Source organism: Pelobates fuscus, chromosome 1, assembly GCF_036172605.1.
Source record: "Pelobates fuscus isolate aPelFus1 chromosome 1, aPelFus1.pri, whole genome shotgun sequence".
In the NCBI taxonomy this organism is placed as follows: Eukaryota; Metazoa; Chordata; class Amphibia; order Anura; family Pelobatidae; genus Pelobates; species Pelobates fuscus.
The window spans coordinates 60,882,595-60,902,562 of NC_086317.1; the positions used below are offsets into that span (position 1 = coordinate 60,882,595).

At 41.1% G+C, this 19,968-nt stretch overlaps 1 protein-coding gene across 1 annotated transcript in view; it reads left to right on the top strand.

Annotated features, from left to right (window-relative positions):
* Positions 1-19,968, top strand: part of EPHA6 (EPH receptor A6) — an 814,401-nt gene that overhangs the window by 784,988 nt on the left and 9,445 nt on the right. Inside the window, exon 14 of the mRNA XM_063448791.1 lies at positions 13,941-14,090. Within this exon, the coding sequence (XP_063304861.1) occupies positions 13,941-14,090 (150 nt within the window). The remainder of the gene's footprint in view (positions 1-13,940; positions 14,091-19,968) is intronic.

Here is a 19,968-nt window from a genome sequence, read left to right on the forward strand (position 1 = left end):
CTCACTAACACACAGACATGATCCTTACAGACAAGCTCACTGACACACATACAAGCTCACTCACTAGCAGGCACACACACAGAAGCTCCCTCATTAGCAGATGCACACACACAGAAGCTCACTCACTAGCAGATGCATGCACACACGCGCTCACACACACACACACAGAAGATCACTCACTCACTAGCAGATGCACACACACACAAAGACATCCACACACACAGAGGCAGACATACACACACAGAGGCAGGCAGACAGCTACAAACAGACAGCCACACAGGCAGACAGCCACACACACACAGGCACACACACAGGCAGATAGTCACACATTCACACACATGCAGACAGTCACACACTCACACACAGGCAGTCACACACACACCGACCTGCTTCTTACCTCCACATCCCTTGCAGCTCCTGGAGACTGGTTGTTGGGGAAGCAGGGACTCCTTCCTGCTTCCCATGCTGCAGTTACCCATCTCATTTAGCCCCACCCCCACCGCACAGTAGGAACCGCCCCATCACACACTAAGCCCCACCCCCTGCTGCACGATAAGCTCTGCCTCAACTGCAATATTGTTGGGGGGGTTTTTTTTGGTTTTTTTTTATAATCCCGGCCGGCCAAGTGCGAGCTGTGTCAGCTGCCTGGCGCCCTCTGCACATGGCCGGCTGGGATTACAGGAGCCTGATCAATGATGATTAGGGCTGTCAGCCCAGCCCCAGGTGCCGCAGCCCACCGGGAAATTTTCCGGTATCCCGGTGGGCCAGTCCGGGACTATCTAGAAGTGTATATTCCATACTACCAATGCAGTTAGGAAAGGGAGTATGCTATACGGATGTAATGGAAAGTCCTGGTTTCTCTCAAACTCCTCCAAAACAGTTTGAAAGACAACAATGGGATAGTGCCACTAGCCTCTTTGCACCACAACCACTACACTAAGCTACAGTGGTTGTGGTGCAATTTTATATAAACAAAGATTTTTGATTGAGGTCACCAGCAAGACTTTTTGAATGTGTCCATCTTAACTATAATGAAAAAAAAACACATAAGATGCTGAGGTTGTGCCCTTGTGAGAGGGCAACTACCCAGCCGGCTGGTAAGGTTGTTGGTACAGTATAGTTTTTGTGCCTGGATGAATCTTAGGATCTGGAACCCAGTAGACAGAAAAAAGGGGGGGGGGCGGGGTAAGGAAAACGTTCCTACAGAGCAATACTTCAATGCTGTGGGGTAAAGTGCCAAAAAGTATCCTTATATCAATGAAAAAAATAAAACTTTATTGGTCTATTACAAGATAAAAAGGATACAAGAGCACCTATGTATCAGCAGATTAGCTCTGTTATCTATATTAGCCTTAAATATCAAACCTTGGTATATAATACTAATCAAAGCCTCCTTGATTGGGGCTTATACCGTGGAAGCTTAGGCTAATATTACCCTGGGGCAGCACATAACCTTAAAGATCTTGCTAAGAGATCGATCAGTTAGGTTATAAGTCCACCCAGTATGGACAGAGTATATTCATAAGTATGAATAGCAGATATTAGTAACAGGGAATAGTTAAAGAAATAGTGACAGAGAGAACAGAGCGATCAAAGTGTATAATTGAAAATAGTTAAGTCTAATGTTACAAAGACCTATCACTGTTCTATTACTGTTGCTATTCCCTAGCTTCTGCTAATAAACACCTTCGTGGGTGTTCTAAACTGAATGGCTGAACTCAATGCTGCAATACTGTCTAGTGGAGTTGGACTCCAGAGAAAATCATAGGGGTAAAGTGATTAACAAAAATTGATAACCATTGCAAAATTAGTGAGAGGAGGGATTCCCTTGGTGCCTCCGGTGTAGTGCACTGTGAGGTGCCGATGTGTGGTGATTGGGGATCCCTCCAAGTGACCCGACGCGCGTTTCGGAGTTTGAAAACTCCTTCGTCAGGGGTAAGGATTGCCGCCCGAAATCTCCCGGTATTTAAATGCCCCTCATCCAATCGTGAGCAGGATCATCGCATCGTCATCAGTGACGTGCCGCCCAGACCCTCTCAATGTGTGAGTGGCTGTTAGCCAATCACACAAGGGATCATCACATCGTCATCTATGTCGTGGTGTTGTTCCTCCACGTGGGTTAAAAAGTGTGTGGAGTGTTTGACAGTTCTATCTTCCGATTGGCTGGACATCTTTGTTACAATTTGATACAGTGATTTGGATAGCGATGGTTTAAAGATGTTCTAAGTGCGGTTTGGCTATTTGGACACTGTAGAGGATGTACAGATTATGAGTTGTCAGACTGATGGAGCATAAGTCTATATGTACTAGAAATCAAAATAACACAGTAAAATAAGGATACAGTGCATCTATAGGAGTGAGCTATTTATATAAATATGGAGCTATCACTGAGATGCCCTAATTTAAAGAGGGAACGTTCCAATTTAAATATGGTTGAGATAGAATCAATCTATCTGAATGTGTTATGTCGAATATATTAAATATCTTTAGTCATGTGGCTATAGTGTCACTGAACTGTATATATATATATCTCCCCACTGTGTAAAGGAGGGGAGGGGAGGGGGAGAAAGGAGGGGACGGTCAATCCTGGGACAATTCATGTCCCTACTTTTATTAAAAACAAAAACAAAAGTGAAAGTGAAAAATCAAGTGAGTGAATACCCTTAGACTGATCAAAAAGTAACTAAGAAACATAGAATAGGCTATTTACAAATATACAAGATAAGAATTTGGAGAGACTTCTAGATATATGGGGAGTATGAGAAACCCTCATTGAGACCTTTGGGGGACAGGGTTTTGAGTCGGTAAATCCAATAGCATTCGCGTTTTCTTAAGCGTTGATCCCAATTGCCCTTCCTCTGGTCCTGTTTGATTAATTCAATGCCTTGAAATTTAAGGACATTGGGGTCTCCATTGTGAGCTGTTTTTACGTGTCTGGAGATCGATGTTTCCATGTGCCTAGCTGACTTAACAGAATTGATATGTTCGAGAATTCGTCTCTTGAACGGTCTGAAGGTTTTGCCTACGTACATAGCATGACAGTGGCAGGTGATTAGATAGATCACTCCCTTCGAGTTGCAGTTGAAAAATGACAATGATTTAAAATTTTCCGTATTAGAGCTGTTATTAAAGTTTTTTGAGTTGGTCTCTATGTATCTGCAAGCTTTGCACCTACCGCATTTGTAGGTGCCTTTAATTTTGCTTGACAGCCAGTGTGTGGGTGGTTTGCTAGTTTGAAAGTGACTGTGCACCAGTAAGTCTTTCAAATTATTGCCCCTTCTAGCTGTCAAAGTGGCGTAGGAGGGGAGGGCATCTCTGAGGTGACTGTCCTGTTTTAGCAAAGTCCAGAAGCGATTCATAATTGTTTTGACTTGGTCCCAACCCCCATCGAAGGTGGCGACACATCTGAGTTGTTTTTGTTCAGGTTCTTTTGGTATTGATGCGGGAACTCCTTCTTCTCTTAATAGATCTTCTTGTTCGGTTAAGAGGGCCCTATGGTATGCCCTCTTGAGGCATTTATTGGGGTACCCTTTGGACCTGAACATGTGACGTAATTCTTTAGCCTGTGTTTTAAAGTCTTCGAGGTCAGAGCAATTGCGCCTTAGACGTAAATATTGGCCCGTCGGTATTCCCCGTTTCTGCTGAATTGGGTGGTGACTTTTCCAATTCAGAAGATTGTTGGTGGCTGTGCTTTTTCTGAATAAGTTTGTTTTTATGATGCCCTGTTGTTGCGGGGACACCATAAGATCGAGGAAGCTTAAAGATGGAGTGCCAATTTCGGCGGTGAACTTTAAGTTCAATTCATTAGTGTTCAGGCTATGTGTAAATTGCCTGAATTGTTCCCCTGACCCAGTCCAGATGATTATTATATAATCTATATATCTTTTCCAGAGATAAATGTACTGGGTCAGGGGATTTTTTGGAGGAGATGTAAAGACTACTTGTTCCTCCCACCATCCCAGGTGCAGGTTTGCATATGAGGGTGCGCAAGACGTCCCCATAGCGGTCCCCTGCACCTGGTGGTAGTACACTCTGTCAAACAGGAAAAAATTGTGCGTTAAGACAAATTTTAAAAGGTCTAATACCAGGTCACTGTGTTTATCGAGGGATGTCCCTCTCCTCCTCAGGAAATGCTCAGTGTGTTTTATTCCCAGAGTATGTGGTATTGAGCTGTATAATGATTCGACATCCAAACTGCAGATGATGGAGTTATGTGGTAATTTAGTTCGAGTTAAAACTGCTAAGGTTTGTTTGGTGTCTCTTAGGTATGACGGGAGTTGTGTGACTAGTGGTTTCAGAATATGGTCTAAATAGACACTGACATTCTGGGTCATGTTGTTGTTGCCAGAAACAATGGGTCTGCCTGTCAAGATCATCTGTTGTTTATGAATCTTAGGTAGGCTATAAAATGTTGAGATACGGGGGCTGTTGATGGCCATATAGTTATATTCATCTTTCGAAATTAATTTGTCGTCAAAACCTTGTTGTAGTATGCTTCTTAGCCTATCAGTGAATATTTTGGAGGGATCTTGTTTCAAGATTTTATAAGTCAATTGATCCGTGAGTATTCTTTTATTCATTTCCATATATATTTTTTTTTTTAGCCACTTCCAGTTCTTGTAGTTGCGTTCGTATGTCTGTAATCTCTCTAAGATGCGTCTTTGAGGGTGTTTGTTTATTGAGTGTATTCAGTTTTGTGAGGCGGCTAGTGAGGGTTATATACTTGGCTATACGCACGGCTTTGGCCCTACTCGCATGCTTAATTAGTACTCCCCTGATATATGCCTTATGGGCTAACCACAAACTTTCTGTGGATGTGTTTGGTTGAGAGTTGGTCAGAAAATAGACTTCCAGTTCTCTATGGAGGTCTTCTAATACTTGGGGGTCACTGAGCAGGCTTTCGTTAAGCCGCCAAGTTCCTCTCCCTTTAGCAGGGAATTGTTCGTTCAGGTGGAGAATGATCGGCGCATGGTCCGACCACGATATCAGGCCTATACTCGTATTGACAACGTTGCCAATCAAGGAGGTAGGTATCAAAAAGCGGTCTATTCGGGAGTATGAGTTATGAGCCACTGAGTGAAATGTGAAATCCTTTTCTTGCGGATGTGTCACCCTCCATGGGTCTATAAAATTCTGCTCTAATAGAAGTTGATTGAGGTGCCCCGAGGTTGTTTTCCTGCCTATCTCAGTAGATGCCTTCACTGTGTGTGAAGAGGATGTATCCAGTTGAGTATCTAAGATGAAATTCGTGTCCCCTCCTATTACTACATCCCCTAGTCTGCCTTCGTCCAGTGCATTGAAAATATTAAGGAGAAATGTGGTTTGTGCTGTATGAGGGCCATAAACGTTAATTAAGGTGTATGGGGCGTTATTCAGCAAACATTGTATAATTAAATATCTTCCCTGTTTGTCTGTGCGTTTTTTTACTAGTTCAAACGCCACCTCTTTCCCGATAAGGATCGACACCCCCCGCTTCTTTTTAGAGAAGCAGGAGTGAAAGTCTAGGGGATATAGAGGGGAATTAAATTTGGGTCTTTTACCCCACTGGAAATGGGTTTCTTGGAAGAATACAATTTGGGCTTTAGCCCTTTTCGCTTCCAATAGTGCCAGTCTCCTTTTATTTGGGGAGTTGAGTCCTTTAGTGTTCAATGACAGAAACGTCAGCACCATTATATTACATACAACCTAATATGCTGTCCAGTATTGCTGAATGGCAATTCATACTCCTTTAACTTAGTCCCCCTGTCAGTTACCAACTCCCTGGGGCTCTGAGTGCAAGCCTCTTTATGTGTCCGTACTATGATTCCCTCAATCAAGACAAAGAAAAAAACAGTAAGATTTAAGAACTGAAGAACAAAATAACAGAACAAACATATATACAGTTGCCTGAAAACCACGTGACAAGCACACGGTAGGCAATCAGAATTGGTGACGTATACTGTATACGTCTGAGTGGCCTGGCTTGGGCCACTGGGGGGTGAAGTATCGGGTGGTACCATCTGTTGGATACAACATGTCATAGGGGACCTTCCCTATCCATGGATTTAACCTTAGACCGAGTCAGAGATGGTAAGTCTCCAAGTCGAGATAATGAAAGGACATGACTTATGTATCGCTGACTTGCTCCCTACAAATTTTGGCTTACCTTCCATGTCCATTTATACTGATATATTTTTAACCGTGTTAACTTATGGGAATATGTCAAACATGCCCGGTTATTTTCCCGTGTATTTTTTTTTTTTTTTTTTTTTATTATTATTTTTACCTTTATTTATTTTTCTTTTTTTATTATAGTTTTTTTTTTTTTTTGGTTATTATTATTCTTTTTTTTTTTTTTTTTATTCCTTTTTTTTTTTCCTTTTCTTTTTAGTGTGTTTAGTTTAACGTCTCATCCCATTATGTGATTTCTACCTGCATCCCATTTTACATTTACGGGATCCGGCCTCCAAAACACCTTCCCTCTCATTTAAAAGAGATGGAAAGAACTAATGACAATATAAGTGTCTGTGCCGTGACAATATAAGTGTGCCGTTCACTTAGCTGCGTCAATCCTGTGCCAGTCTCCAGCTACTCGGGATGGATGGGCTTGGGTGTTCTTTTCCGCCGACTCTGGTTGCGGCAAAGGAATGTTCCACTGTGTTAGCCCGTTCCTCCCGTCTTCTGGGTTGAGAAACACCCTCTCCACTCCGTTTCTACGTGCGATGAGGCGTGTCGGGAAGCCCCATTTATACTGTATGGACGCCTCTCTGAGTGCCTTGGTGATAGGGCCAAAAGCTCTTCGTTTAGCCATCGTCGCTGGTGACAAGTCGGTGTATAGCTGTATGTCCTTGAAGCGTTCTCCTAGGTTCCGCGCGTCTCGCGCCGCCATCATCAGCCTCTCTTTTGTCGTATAGAAATGCACCCTTACCATGATGTCTCTGGGCACTGCCGCTGGCAGGCCCCTGGGCTTCATCAGCCTGTGTACTCTATCTAGCTGTAACTCCTGCTCAGAAGCCTTTGGTAGCAGTGCCTGAAAGAGTTGGGTGACATAATCTCTTAAATCCGGTTGTTTAACCTCCTCAGAAATGCCGCGCAGGCGGATGTTGTTTCTGCGGGCTCTATCTTCTAAATCCACCACTTTTGTCTCCAACTGTTGGATTTGAGACTGAAATGTGGAGTAGGCGTCAGCCAGGGAATTATGTGCTTCTATGACCTCCTCCATCTTGTTTTCCAAATGGGCCGTGCGGTCCCCAATAGCCTGCACATCTCTTTTAATATCAGCAGCTAATTTTTGGAAGTCAGCTCTCATAGTGTGTTTGAGGTCTGACAACAGGATCCTAATGTCCCCTTCAGCTTGGGGAATGTGTTGGAGGCGAGATACCGAAGTGACATCACTTGCCTCTGATTCAGATGCTGGTGAGTGCGCCACGTCGGCGCCATCTTGGAGCAGCTTGCTCGATGATGAGAGGGCCGAGATCTGCAGATTCGCGGCTTTCTGCCTCTGCTTTCTGGCTGGTTTGGACGACATCGCGGTCTGCCGGTGTTTAGCCGTGGAGGCAGCCGTTTTTTCCGGTCTAATGCTGTGGATACAAGCTGTTAAGGTACCCGGTCCGACGGAGCTAGTCTCTCACACGTCCAGCTTCGTCCGTGCCTTAGCCACGCCCCCCATTTCCATATATTTTTGAGTATCCATTATGACTATGTTGCCCCCTTTGTCCAAGGGCTTTATAGTTATAGTCTGATTCTCTTTTAATGTCTTAACTGCTATATACTCTGAAGCTGTTAGATTCGAGTTTGGTTTGTGACTTATTTCTTTGGGCGTTATTTTTTCAATCTCCTCGCATACTAATTCTACAAAGGTCTCAACGTACTTAGAGTCTCCCAGTTTAGGGCAGTAGTGGCTTTTATTCCTCAAGTTAGTCAAAGGGTATTTTGGTCCTTCTGAATTGTCATTCTCTTCTAACAATTCTGCTAGGATCATAGTCATACGGTAATCTTTGAGTTCTAGACCTAAATTTTTGGCTTTTTTCTCTTCATTAAGGAGATAGTTTTTATGTAGAATGAGCTTTCTCGCAAAAAGGTGAATATCCTTAACCCAGGTGAATTTGTCAAAGCGTGGTGTGGGGATAAATGACAGGCCTTTTGCCAACAGGTCTAATTCTGACTGTGTGGGAATATAGTCAGATAGGTTGACAATCTGTCTGTTTTTCAATACCGGTTCTTTCTGTTGTACTGTTTTTTGGGTCTTGGTCTCAGGAAGGGGCGGTTGTCCCCCTGTGTATGGTCTAAAAAAGTGACACCTCTCTTTAGAATCCCTCTATTGTTCTCACTTGAGGTGGAGGGAGTCGCTGTTACATCAGTGTCTGATCCACTAGACTCATATTCAGAGGTGGAAGCCTGATCGCTATCAACCCTTCTCTTTCTGTTAAACTTTTTATAGACGTTACCGGTTTTGAAATCTTTGTGATCCCTTAAGAATTTTTGGTGTTTCCTTTGTTTTATAATGCTTTGATATTTCTCTAGGTTAGTTTGTAATTTATTTTCATTAGTGCTGAATATTGGGTCAGCTTTATGCTGTTGAATTTTTTCTACTTCACTCTCAATCTTTTTTTCTATCTCTATTAGTTTTTTGTTCTCAAATTTACATATGATCTGCATAAAGCGTATGGAACATTGGCCAGCGGCTTCCTCCCATTCTTTGGTGAATTCTTCTTCATCGATGTGGGAGCTGGGGGTAGTTGGTATTCTTAGACCCCTTGGTATCAGATTCTTTTTTAAGTAATTTTCTAAGGAGGCTATCTCCCAACTTGACCTGATTTGTTGCCTGTATAGTTGTGTGAGGGAATTGAAACCAGATGTCATGGAATAGTTTAAATTGTCTGGCTGTAGATCGGATTCTGAAAAAATTAATTCAGCGTCTTGACACCATTTTGTGACGTTAGGTTTGTTTGCTAGGAAGCCCGCCATAAATCAATAATTTGTATATCGAGAAGTCTCTTTTCTGACCACTAAGATGGGTCTTGAACCCTTTAATAGTAACAAATGCAGAAAACAGAGAAAGATTCCCCTTAGTCTTAGATCAACAACAAAGTTAGACCTAAGGTTGGGGGATTAGCTCAGAGCTAATCTGCTGATACATAGGTGCTCTTGTATCCCTTTTATCTTGTAATAGACCAATAAAGTTTTATTTTTTTCATTGATATAAGGATACTTTTTGGCACTTTACCCCACAGCATTGAAGTATTGCTCTGTAGGAATGTTTTCCTTACCCCGCCCCCCCCCCCCTTTTTTTCTGTCTACTGGGTTCCAGATCCTAAGATTCATCCAGGCACAAAAACTATACTGTACCAACAACCTTACCAGCCGGCTGGGTAGTTGCCCTCTCACAAGGGCACAACCTCAGCATCTTATGTGTTTTTTTTTTCATTATTTTTAAATAAAGGGTTCATGCCCATATCTGGTGGAGCTGGTACCACCTATTCTGACCCATTCCCCCAACCTTAGGTCTAACTTTGTTGTTGATCTAAGACTAAGGGGAATCTTTCTCTGTTTTCTGCGTCCATCTTAACTAACTACAGAAATGAATCAAATTTAAAGATGAACATATTTTATTTATGCAAACTAATTTATATTGTATACATTTACTGCCATTTACATATTTATCAACTACCAAATGTTTTCAGATTTCCTAGAAAAGGAAAGGGACACGTTGGGAAAGAGAGATCAATTCAAATATATCCGAAAGTGTTAAGATAATTCCTTGAGGATTATGTATAAGTAGTAGATATGGGCAATGTTCTAGAACTTGATCTAATGTATCTGATGATTGCACTGTGTTTATCAATTTACCCCAGAACTACTTTTCAATACATGAATGTTAACATTTCATATAAAAAAAATGAAAATGCAGCATTTTGTTCACATGCCTTAAAGAGAAGCATTGCATTGGAGCACAATCGCGCAAGACGTCAGCAGGCATGCTGGTGTCTTCAAAGGTGGAGTGAATGGCTGCAGCAGAGCAGTCCTGACACTGGAAACATGTTAAGTAGTCTATTTTAAACTTTCATTTCTAATCGCAAAGTGGTGTGGACAATGGACAATGAGCAGAAGAGAGCCTATTAATAATTAATAATAATTTTTTGTTATTTTCAGGACTATAGGTTTAATATAATTCTGAAACATTTTTCTGTAAAAGAAACGCACGTTCCGTTTATTTGTATCAGAGTGTATATTACTGTATAGTACATCATTTTCCTAATAACCAGAATAAAAGTATTGTTAAAAATTACAACAAATAGTCAAAAGATTGGTGTTTTACAAAATAAAAATATGCTTGCTTTAGTTCCGGGCCTCCCTTTACACTTTTATAATTAATTGCTAGCAACAAAGGCATCTTTCTGCTAAAAAAAAAAAAAAAATGCCTTTATTAAAGCTATAATTTTAAACTATTACTTTTTAATAAAGAATTCACAAGCTTCAATGGAATGCATATCTTAATTTAATGCGTCTCTCTTGAAACTAAATAAAACTGCAATATTTCAAGTAGGACATTCATGAAGCCCTGTTCGATGAGTATTCTCTAGAATTCATTTCATATTACACTTGTATCCTCATTAACAGAGCTCCATGACAGCCCACTGGAACTTGCCATTTAATTTTATTCAGAACTAATTCAGCATTGTCATGATTCAGAAGGCAGTAAGCAGCTTAATGCAGAAACGTTCGAATTGCTCAGTTAATACAGCACATTGCACCAGTATCAAATTAGCATTCCTCTTAGCTCATTAGAGTTTTACAGTTTGGGCAAGAGTGCAGCGGGAATCCATACAAAAACTTCCTTGTTACCGGCAAAGATTTCCTTGAGTAGAAAAATGACAGATTTGATGAATACTCTTCAGTGCTCAGATCATTTAGAAATATCTCTAAATGGCAAGCAAGCACTTAGCATATTTTGGACATGTTTTCGAGGCAGCCTTAAACATATTAAAAAAAAGCCCAGGGAATTCATTCCAGATCGGAATTAGCATAATAACTTTAGTGGAGCATATTGAGGCTCTACAACACCTTCATTCTAATTCATAACGTGTTTTCAACTTTAGAACCACACACCGTGCAAAATATTGGCCACTTAACAAGGTGCACTATAATATAAATACTACATATTTTTGAGATAATAAAACTGAGGATATAAATATATATTTTATCGTAAGTTGTAGCATTTCCACGCACATACATTTCTTTATGCTAGGGCCTATATTCTAAATGTTGTACCGTTTCTCTTAATATAGTGAACAAAATGCATTGTTTTATATATAACCCCAAAAAAATTTTATAAAAAAAGAATGCCTTTTTTGATCAAAATACCTGAACTGGAAACATATCTCATTTGGAGATTTTATTTTAATGTAACTGTTTTTTGACCAAATTTTTAAATACACTTTGAATGTCAATAATTCAGTGAATAAACCACGTTGTGTTTGAAAGTTGATTACTTTAGGGGAAATGGCAGCAAAAATTCAAAATATGTCCCTTTAGTATGTATATTGTTGTTTTGAAAACAGGATATCACCCTCTTATCCAGCATCCACCCTTTTACCCCTTTAGGAGAAGGAATGAGGAGATCTCCTAGTGATGCGGACATATAAGAATTAAGATATTTTTATGTTTCCATGGGATCTAGGAAACGCCATCCATGTAAGCCATTCACAGAGTAGGCACCAGCCTACAGGCACCTGTCATGTATTGGGCACCTAGTGTGCCTGTTAAAATCCCCATCCCTAACTTGTGCCTGGACTCTGGGATTGCTGTATTCAGTCTCGGGAGCCTGATCTGTTCCTGGCCCCTCAGACTGAACACAGCGATCTGCAAGAGGGAGAGAACTGGACTCTGACCGGTACACACACACCACTAAGCTACCCACACTGTAACCACACAGCTACCCACACTGTACACACACAACTACCCACACAGTACACACACAGCTACCCACACTGTACACAAACACAGCACAACTACCCACACTGTTTACACACACAGTACAACTACCCACACTGTACTAACACAGCTATCCACACTGCGCACACACACAGCACAACCAGCACACTGTACACACACACAATACAACTACCCACACTGTACTCACACAGCTATCCACACTGTGCACACACACAGCACTACCAGCACACTGTACACACACAGCACAGCTACCCACACAGTACACACACAGCTACCCACACTGTACACAAACACAGCACAATTACCCACACTGTATACACACACAGCACAACTACCCACACTGTACTCACACAGCTATCCACACTGTGCATACACACACAGCACAACCAGCACACTGTACACACACACAGCACAGCTACCCACACTGTACACACACACAATACAGCTACCCACACTGTGCTCACACAGCTACACACACTGTACACACACAGCACAACTACCCACACTGTACACACACACTGTACAAACACAGCGCATTTACTCACAATATACACACAGAACAGCTGCGCAAACTATACATGCATACAAATCAGCTACCCACACAGTATACACACAGCTCAGCCTGCCCACACTGTACACACACAGCGCAACTACCCACACTGTACACACACAGCTATCTACACTGTACACACTGCTGCTCATACTGCTTGTACATTTCTACACACACTTTTGCATATACTACTACTACTACACACATACTGCTACAACCTATTCTGTTACACATACAGACACACACATATACTACTACCCACACTACACACATACTGCTACACAAACTACTATGCATGCATCTATTCTGTTACACATACAGACACACACACATACTACTGCACACACTGCTACACAAACTATTGCACATGCTGCCACCCACACTGTTATAAACACACTACTGCACACAATCTAAGCAAACACACATACACATAAATATATGCATTTACACACAATGCTAAAGATGTGCACACGCTACCCACACATATATACCAACACACACTCACTCACTCTATATGCGTGTGTGTGTGTGTGCATATTCAAAAATTTTACCATATTTAAAATTGTATTTTTTTATTAGTTTGAAAGCTGGTGGGGGGTTGGGTGGAGCTTAAGAATTCTGGGCATTCGGGTGATTGTGATGTAAATCTAACCTTGGCCATTCGCTAAACTGCCAGGGCTATATGTGTGCCCAAGAAATTAAGCTTTCTTCATACATATAAAATAAGATATTCGACTTCAAAACAATTCCTGCACCTTTACAGTACAGTCCAATTTACATAAAGGACCACTATAGTGCCAGGAAAACAAACTCGTTTTTCTGGCTCTGTAGGGTCTTTGGGTCCCCCCACCCTCTGGGTCCCCCTCCTGCCGGGCTCTAGAGGGAGGAAGGGGTTAAATTCTCCTCCCTCTTCCGACATCAACAGCCGAATGCGCATGCGTGGCAAGAGCCGTGCGCGCATTCAATCAGTCCATAGGAAAGCTTTCCTATGGACGTTTGCATCTTCTCACTGTGAAAATCACAGTGAGAAGCGCGGAAGCTGGATTAACTCTAATGTAAACATAGCAGTTTCTCTGGAAGGCAGGGTTAACCCTAGATGGACCTGGCACCCAGACCACTTCATTGAGCTGAAGTGGTCTGGGTGCCTATAGTGGTCCTTTAACAGTCAGTCCTTCTCACTTTACACAGAACCTATGCTTTCTTTCTAACATAAAATGATGAAGAGAGAACATACTGGGAGCCACTGGTCGACCCATATTCCGATGGTATGTCTGTCTGCATAGTAGGTGTACTACGAAAATAGTTGTACTAGATGTTCACTTTTTTATCATACCTAGAGGGTATATTTGTAAATGTAAACAAATATTAGCAGTCTGTCTACATCTGTCTTTGTTAGCCATACAGCATTTTGTAATAGTCTAACCAAGTTTTGTAACAAAATATTGTATGTTTTTAGGGAGGAAAGATACCCATCAGGTGGACAGCTCCAGAAGCAATAGCCTATCGAAAGTTTTCATCTGCCAGTGACACCTGGAGTTATGGAATTGTTATGTGGGAAGTGATGTCCTATGGAGAGAGACCGTACTGGGAGATGTCTAATCAGGATGTAAGACAATTTTTCTACCATGATACTGTATTATTGAGTCACATGCGTTTTGCACAGGTCATAACATATGTTTTCCTTCCGATTGCCACCAAATGTAGAATTCACACATAGTGTTCTTTTCTCATACCTCTACTCTTATATGTTTTGTTCTTTTCCCGCTTTTCTACCAAGTGACAATATTAAATGTTTACTCATGAAATAACTGTTCAATTTACAACCAAATTGTAACGCTAGACATAAAAATAAAAAAATAAAAAATAAAATATCTCACTTCACGAATCCCATTCTAAAATATAATATCTTACTTATTTGGTTATAGCAGTGATATATATGGGTGGCCAGAGCTCAATAATCGAGTAATTCCATGTTGGCATAAGGTTTTTATTATGATGTTAAAGAAACTAAATGTAATTGGTCGTTAAAAAGACACTCAATGCATCATAGCAGAATACTAGATGCCACTAGAGGTGTTATTAGCCAGTAATGTAAACACTGCCTTTTCTCAAACTTCAAAAGGCCCATAGGTACATGCTATAGATACCTCAGCCACTAAATTTAGCTGTAGTGGTTCAGGTGAATAAGCGCCCTTTTAAATGTAAATTAAAGAAAAAATATATGTTTATTTTTTTAACTTCATTATCGTTAATTCATTTTGCATGTATTTTAAACACTTTTTTATTTAAAAAAAAAAAGAAAGTGAGTGCACTAAGTAAAACATCCTCGATGCACATTTTTTTACGTATATATATGGTGTTCAGGAATGCGAAAATCATAAGCAATATATATGTTACATTCAATTACACTATGGTGTTGAACACTACACTTGTCACACTTTGTGCCTTGTAGCTTTTCTTATGAAAAAGGATTCTACTGTTCTCTCTCCCACCAGCGCACTACATACTAGATAAATCTGTTACAGTAAAATGTTTGAAAACTACAGGGTTTGGATAAAGAGGACACCAGCTGTGTTTTTAGCAAGGCAACAAAGCTTTACTACTGTCCCGCAGAGTTTACATTATCGCATCGGCTGCGTGGCATTGAGTCACATTGTGTGTCACCATGGTTAAAGAAAACTATAAATATTGCAGCGTGCCACTTTTGAAATATGAGCATATCGTGCTAAATATGCAATATCTTACAAAGAGATCCGAGATTAAAAAAAATACTGATTGTGAATGAAATTACATATTTTAGTTTCAGTTGTGTTCTCTGTGCCTAGATTTATATTGAAGAAAGAACTCTGAGAACAGGCAAAAGCTCAGTTAAACTCAGTAGCTCGCCCTTTGGTTAATATCCGCTCAGGTTGCTGCTCTCTTGTGCCATTACAGAATACCTATAACCGGGGCCACAATAAGAAATGTCGGGGCTCCTAACACAGCTCAGGGTCTGGGGCCCCCGGGAGCCTGCCTCCAAGCTCACCCTCAGGGCCCGGCTCCAAATCCCGCCCACAGGAACCACCTCCAAATCTACCCACAAGGAAGCAGTTGTAGAGTTGATACAGGGTGTGTGTTTTGTGGATGCAGCGTGTGTTTGTGTATAGGCTGCAGTGTGTGTAAAGTAGACACTGTGTGTGATATTGCATATGTAGTTCATGCAGTGTGTGTGAGGTGGATACACTATGTGTATATTGTGTGGTTATGTTTATATATATATATATATATATATATATATATATATTTATATATATATAATGGAGTTGGTCTGGCTCTCACAGACACAAACACAGATACACACACTGATACAAAAGGATCACACACACACACACACACACATACAGACACAGAGAGACATACTGACACACACATACATACATACTAACAGAGTCACATACTGAAACAGACATACACACATACAGACACAGACATACATAACTACATACCAACACACAGACGCATACTAACATACATACAGACACACACATGCACAAGGACATACAGACACACACATACATAGACACACACACATACATACATACTGACACACACACATACATACATACTGACACACACACACATACATACTGACACACACATACATACATACTGACACACACACACACATACATACTAACACAAATACATACATAATGACATAGACACACATACATACACACACACTGACACACACACTTGCAGCTCATTTTTCAGCCACCCTACTGTTTCTTACCTTTTTGGTGCAGGAGGGTGGCTGGGGTTGATGGGAGTTGGTCTGACTCTCCAACTTCATGACCGCCACTCTGTCTCTCCTCCCTCCCACGCGGACTGAGCTGGGAGGAAGTGACCGGCTGCCACATCCTCCTAGCACTACTTACGGCTGACATTTTTCAAGGAGCCTGGTCGTGGTATTACACGGCCGCAGTGCTGACTGGGCGCCTGAACATATGGAGCCAATCCAGTGGCCCATGCGCCCCCGGGCAGTTCCGCTGCTACACATGGGCCCCCGGGCAGTTCCGCCACTAGCGTCACCCATAAGGGTTGTCACCCCCTGATGCCACTCATAAGGGCAGTCCAAATCCAATATACCAGCAAGTTCTCTCTGCACGAGAGATACAGGAGCCTTGGACAATCATTTTGGCCTTCTTTGGGCCTCACCATCAAGATATAAAATTATATTTCTCTAGGCACAATGAGCAAGCAGTCCCTGTATGGATTATAAGGGAATATAAGAGAATGGGCTCAAATAATGGACATAAGCTCAGAGAAACCTAATGGGCATAAGATCAGAGAGAGATATTTGTTGTGTAACGGGGCGTGCACATGTACAGCACTTGGGAAGTGCCCAAAATTCACCCCATTTGCCCCCAATGTGATATATTATGAAGGTTCACTACTGTATCATCCTGCCAAAATATTTGTTTCAGTTTGCAGAATTTGGCTTGGGTGATTTGCAGTTAGGACCTTTGCCAGTTCCACATTGAGACAGGTTCATTCTTGTACTTTAGCTGGACAGTCAGGATAACTTTACGGCACAAACCATTATTATACTGCTGCATCACAGGCTCCTTCTCAGATGTGTTTGGGAGATGTGGAGACTTGAGAAATGTGCATTCATTCTGTACAAATATTTGTATATGCAGGGGAAAATACATATCTTCCTAATCAGAGGGATGGAAAGGATGTCATTTATTGTTAAAAAAAAAATTGCAAGAAATTGAACATTTGAGGTCAGTTAGAACATAAAAATGTGGGGACTTATATTAATGTGAGAGGTTATTTACTAAAGTGAGAATTCCAAAGTAATATTAAAGTGAATTTCAAATTTAAGGCTGAAATTGCCAGACTGAAAACAGAATAGACTTTTTGCTATTTCGGTTAGTTTGGTCTAAATTTAGAAATTCACTTTGAATTCACTTTGCAATGATCATTTTTAGTCCAAAATCCTGTTCATGTTCTTGTTGATTATTGAACCAAAAGGCCTCGTTCTATCATATAATATATATATATATATATGCAGGTACACTGTTAGTATTTATAATGTCATGGCATTAACACATCGCCTGCATGTTTTGTTTAACGGAATCTCTGATTATCCCATTGTACACAGGAAAGAGAGGGGTTAAGCAGTGATGTGATGAAAACTATACTTGAGGATGTTATAAATGTTGAAAATCATTATATCGGTGAAAAACAAAAGTTTAAACTAAGTGCATTTTCTGTACGGAACGATTGTAAAAGACTTCTTTTCAAATCTTTACAAGTGACTGTATAAATTAATGTGAGCTGTAGAACGCACCGATTTTCAGATGGGAAAAAAAAAAAAGAGAACCACTAATGGATTTCAAACAATGCTTATATAATTGCCTGGGAAAATTGCACAAAGAGTGTGGCAGTCTATTTGCAAGTACTCTGTCTCCCGAGAGTTTGAGCCGATCCAAAGGGGATGTCACTGCATTGTTAAATCTGTTGGAAGAAAAAAAGAGAAAGTGAAACAATTTCTACACAATTTATTCATCAAAAGCATTTTTTTTTTTTTTTTTTTAATTCTGTTAAATCTAATAGGAACGCCTCCAGAGATCGGCACAGCATGTGGGTAGTTAAAAGGAGATAATGGAATTACTTTGTAAATCAACTTGGAGGTCTAAGGTTTTGGTGTTCCGTGCCATTGTTCCTTGTAGATGTTTTGGCATTGTACTTATTAGGCATAAAAGAAAATACTTTTATAGCACTACATGAATTATTATATTCCTCCGGAAGTTTAATGGCTAATTATTTAAGACATCAATATTATACTTTGAAGTACATTATGTGCAGTGTTCAATGGCAGCACCTGTAGACTCATGTAGCAACCACACCTTCCTTGATATACTTAGAAAACATGAAACAACAGATATGTTCTATAGAAAATCATTTTTACCTTGAATGTTTACAATTTACCTCCTTGGTTAGAACTAGCATAATGTATAATGACTTAATATAAACTGAAACTGAGCTGTGTATTTTGATTATATCAGCTACAGCTCATTTACACTGCTATGCTTTAGGCTAGGGTTGCCCAAATGGTCGATTACCAGATGTTTTAAAACTACAGCTTCCATGATGCTTTGGCCTTCTAAAGGCACGCAAAGCATCATGGGAGTTGTAGTTATATAATATCTAGGGATCTACCTTTTGGGCACCCCTGCATTAGCCTAACTATGAAGGGGAGATCTTGTACTGCTTGAGTGGGAACCTCATACTGTTAGTATAAATGTGTGTTTTTATATATATATATATATATATATGTCAAGGGTTGCTAGGCTGTAATGTCGTCGTTACTTCCTTCCTCCGCTAGTCATAGTTCCAGGTGTGCTTAGTAGTGTTATAGCTCTCCCGCTCCGTGTAGAAATTCCCCCAATATATTGGACGCAATCAGTCGTATTGGGTTCAAGGACTGTTTTATTAAGGCCAAGTTGCCTGCTTATATACACAGACCCCCAGCATGGGGTCTCCATACAATAAAATAGTAAACCCGTCCAGGAGTCTCTGTGTCTGGGAGATAAGTGCGTGTACTTTTGCTTAAACTAATTATCTCCCAGGCACTAGAGGTACAATACATTACAACAAAACATCTCAAAATACATATTAGACAGATATGGGGATATACCCCCACAAGTATGGTATCCCAGGATAGCCCAGGTCTGAGTGCCCAAATTGTCCAAATTGCCACCGGGGTAAAGTGTTGACTGACCGCACACGTGGCTGCTGCCCAAAATAGTTCCATAAGAAATGAGGTAGCTGGCTGGTCAACTTTCGGGAGCACGTGTTTTGGTTATACGAATGGCGGCCACCCAGAGCAAGCACTTGAATTAAGTGTTTTCTGTGAAGTTAACGAGCCGAGGGGGTGGGGGTCTGTGTTCAGTAGTTTAACAGTCACGAACTCAAGGGAACCAGTAGGTTTGGTAAGTTAAATGGACACTGTAGGCACCCAGACCACTTCAGCTCATTTAAGTGGTCTGGGTGGTGTGTCCCTTTTGCACCTAGTGCTGAAATGTAAAACATAGAACTGCAATGTTTACATTGCAGCTCTTAGTCTGCCCTTAGTGGCTGTCTACCAGACAGCCACTAGAGGGCTTCCAGAATCCAAACGGACTTCTGGTCCGTTATCTGACACTGGACGTCCTCACGCTCTGCATGAGGATCTCCAGTGTCAAATTTTCCCCATAGGAAAGCATTGACTGAATGCTTTCCTATGGGGAGGTCTAATGCGCGCGTAGCATTTGTCGCGCATGTGCATTAGACCCCACTCGTCGCAGGACAGAGGAGGGGTGATCTTCGACCCAGCGCCGAAGGACATCGGCACTGGAGTCAGGTACGTTTTAACCCTTTATTTACCGTGGAGGTTGGGCGCGAGGGAGGGGGAAGCAGAGGGATCAGTAGTGACAGGAACACAGCTTTGTATT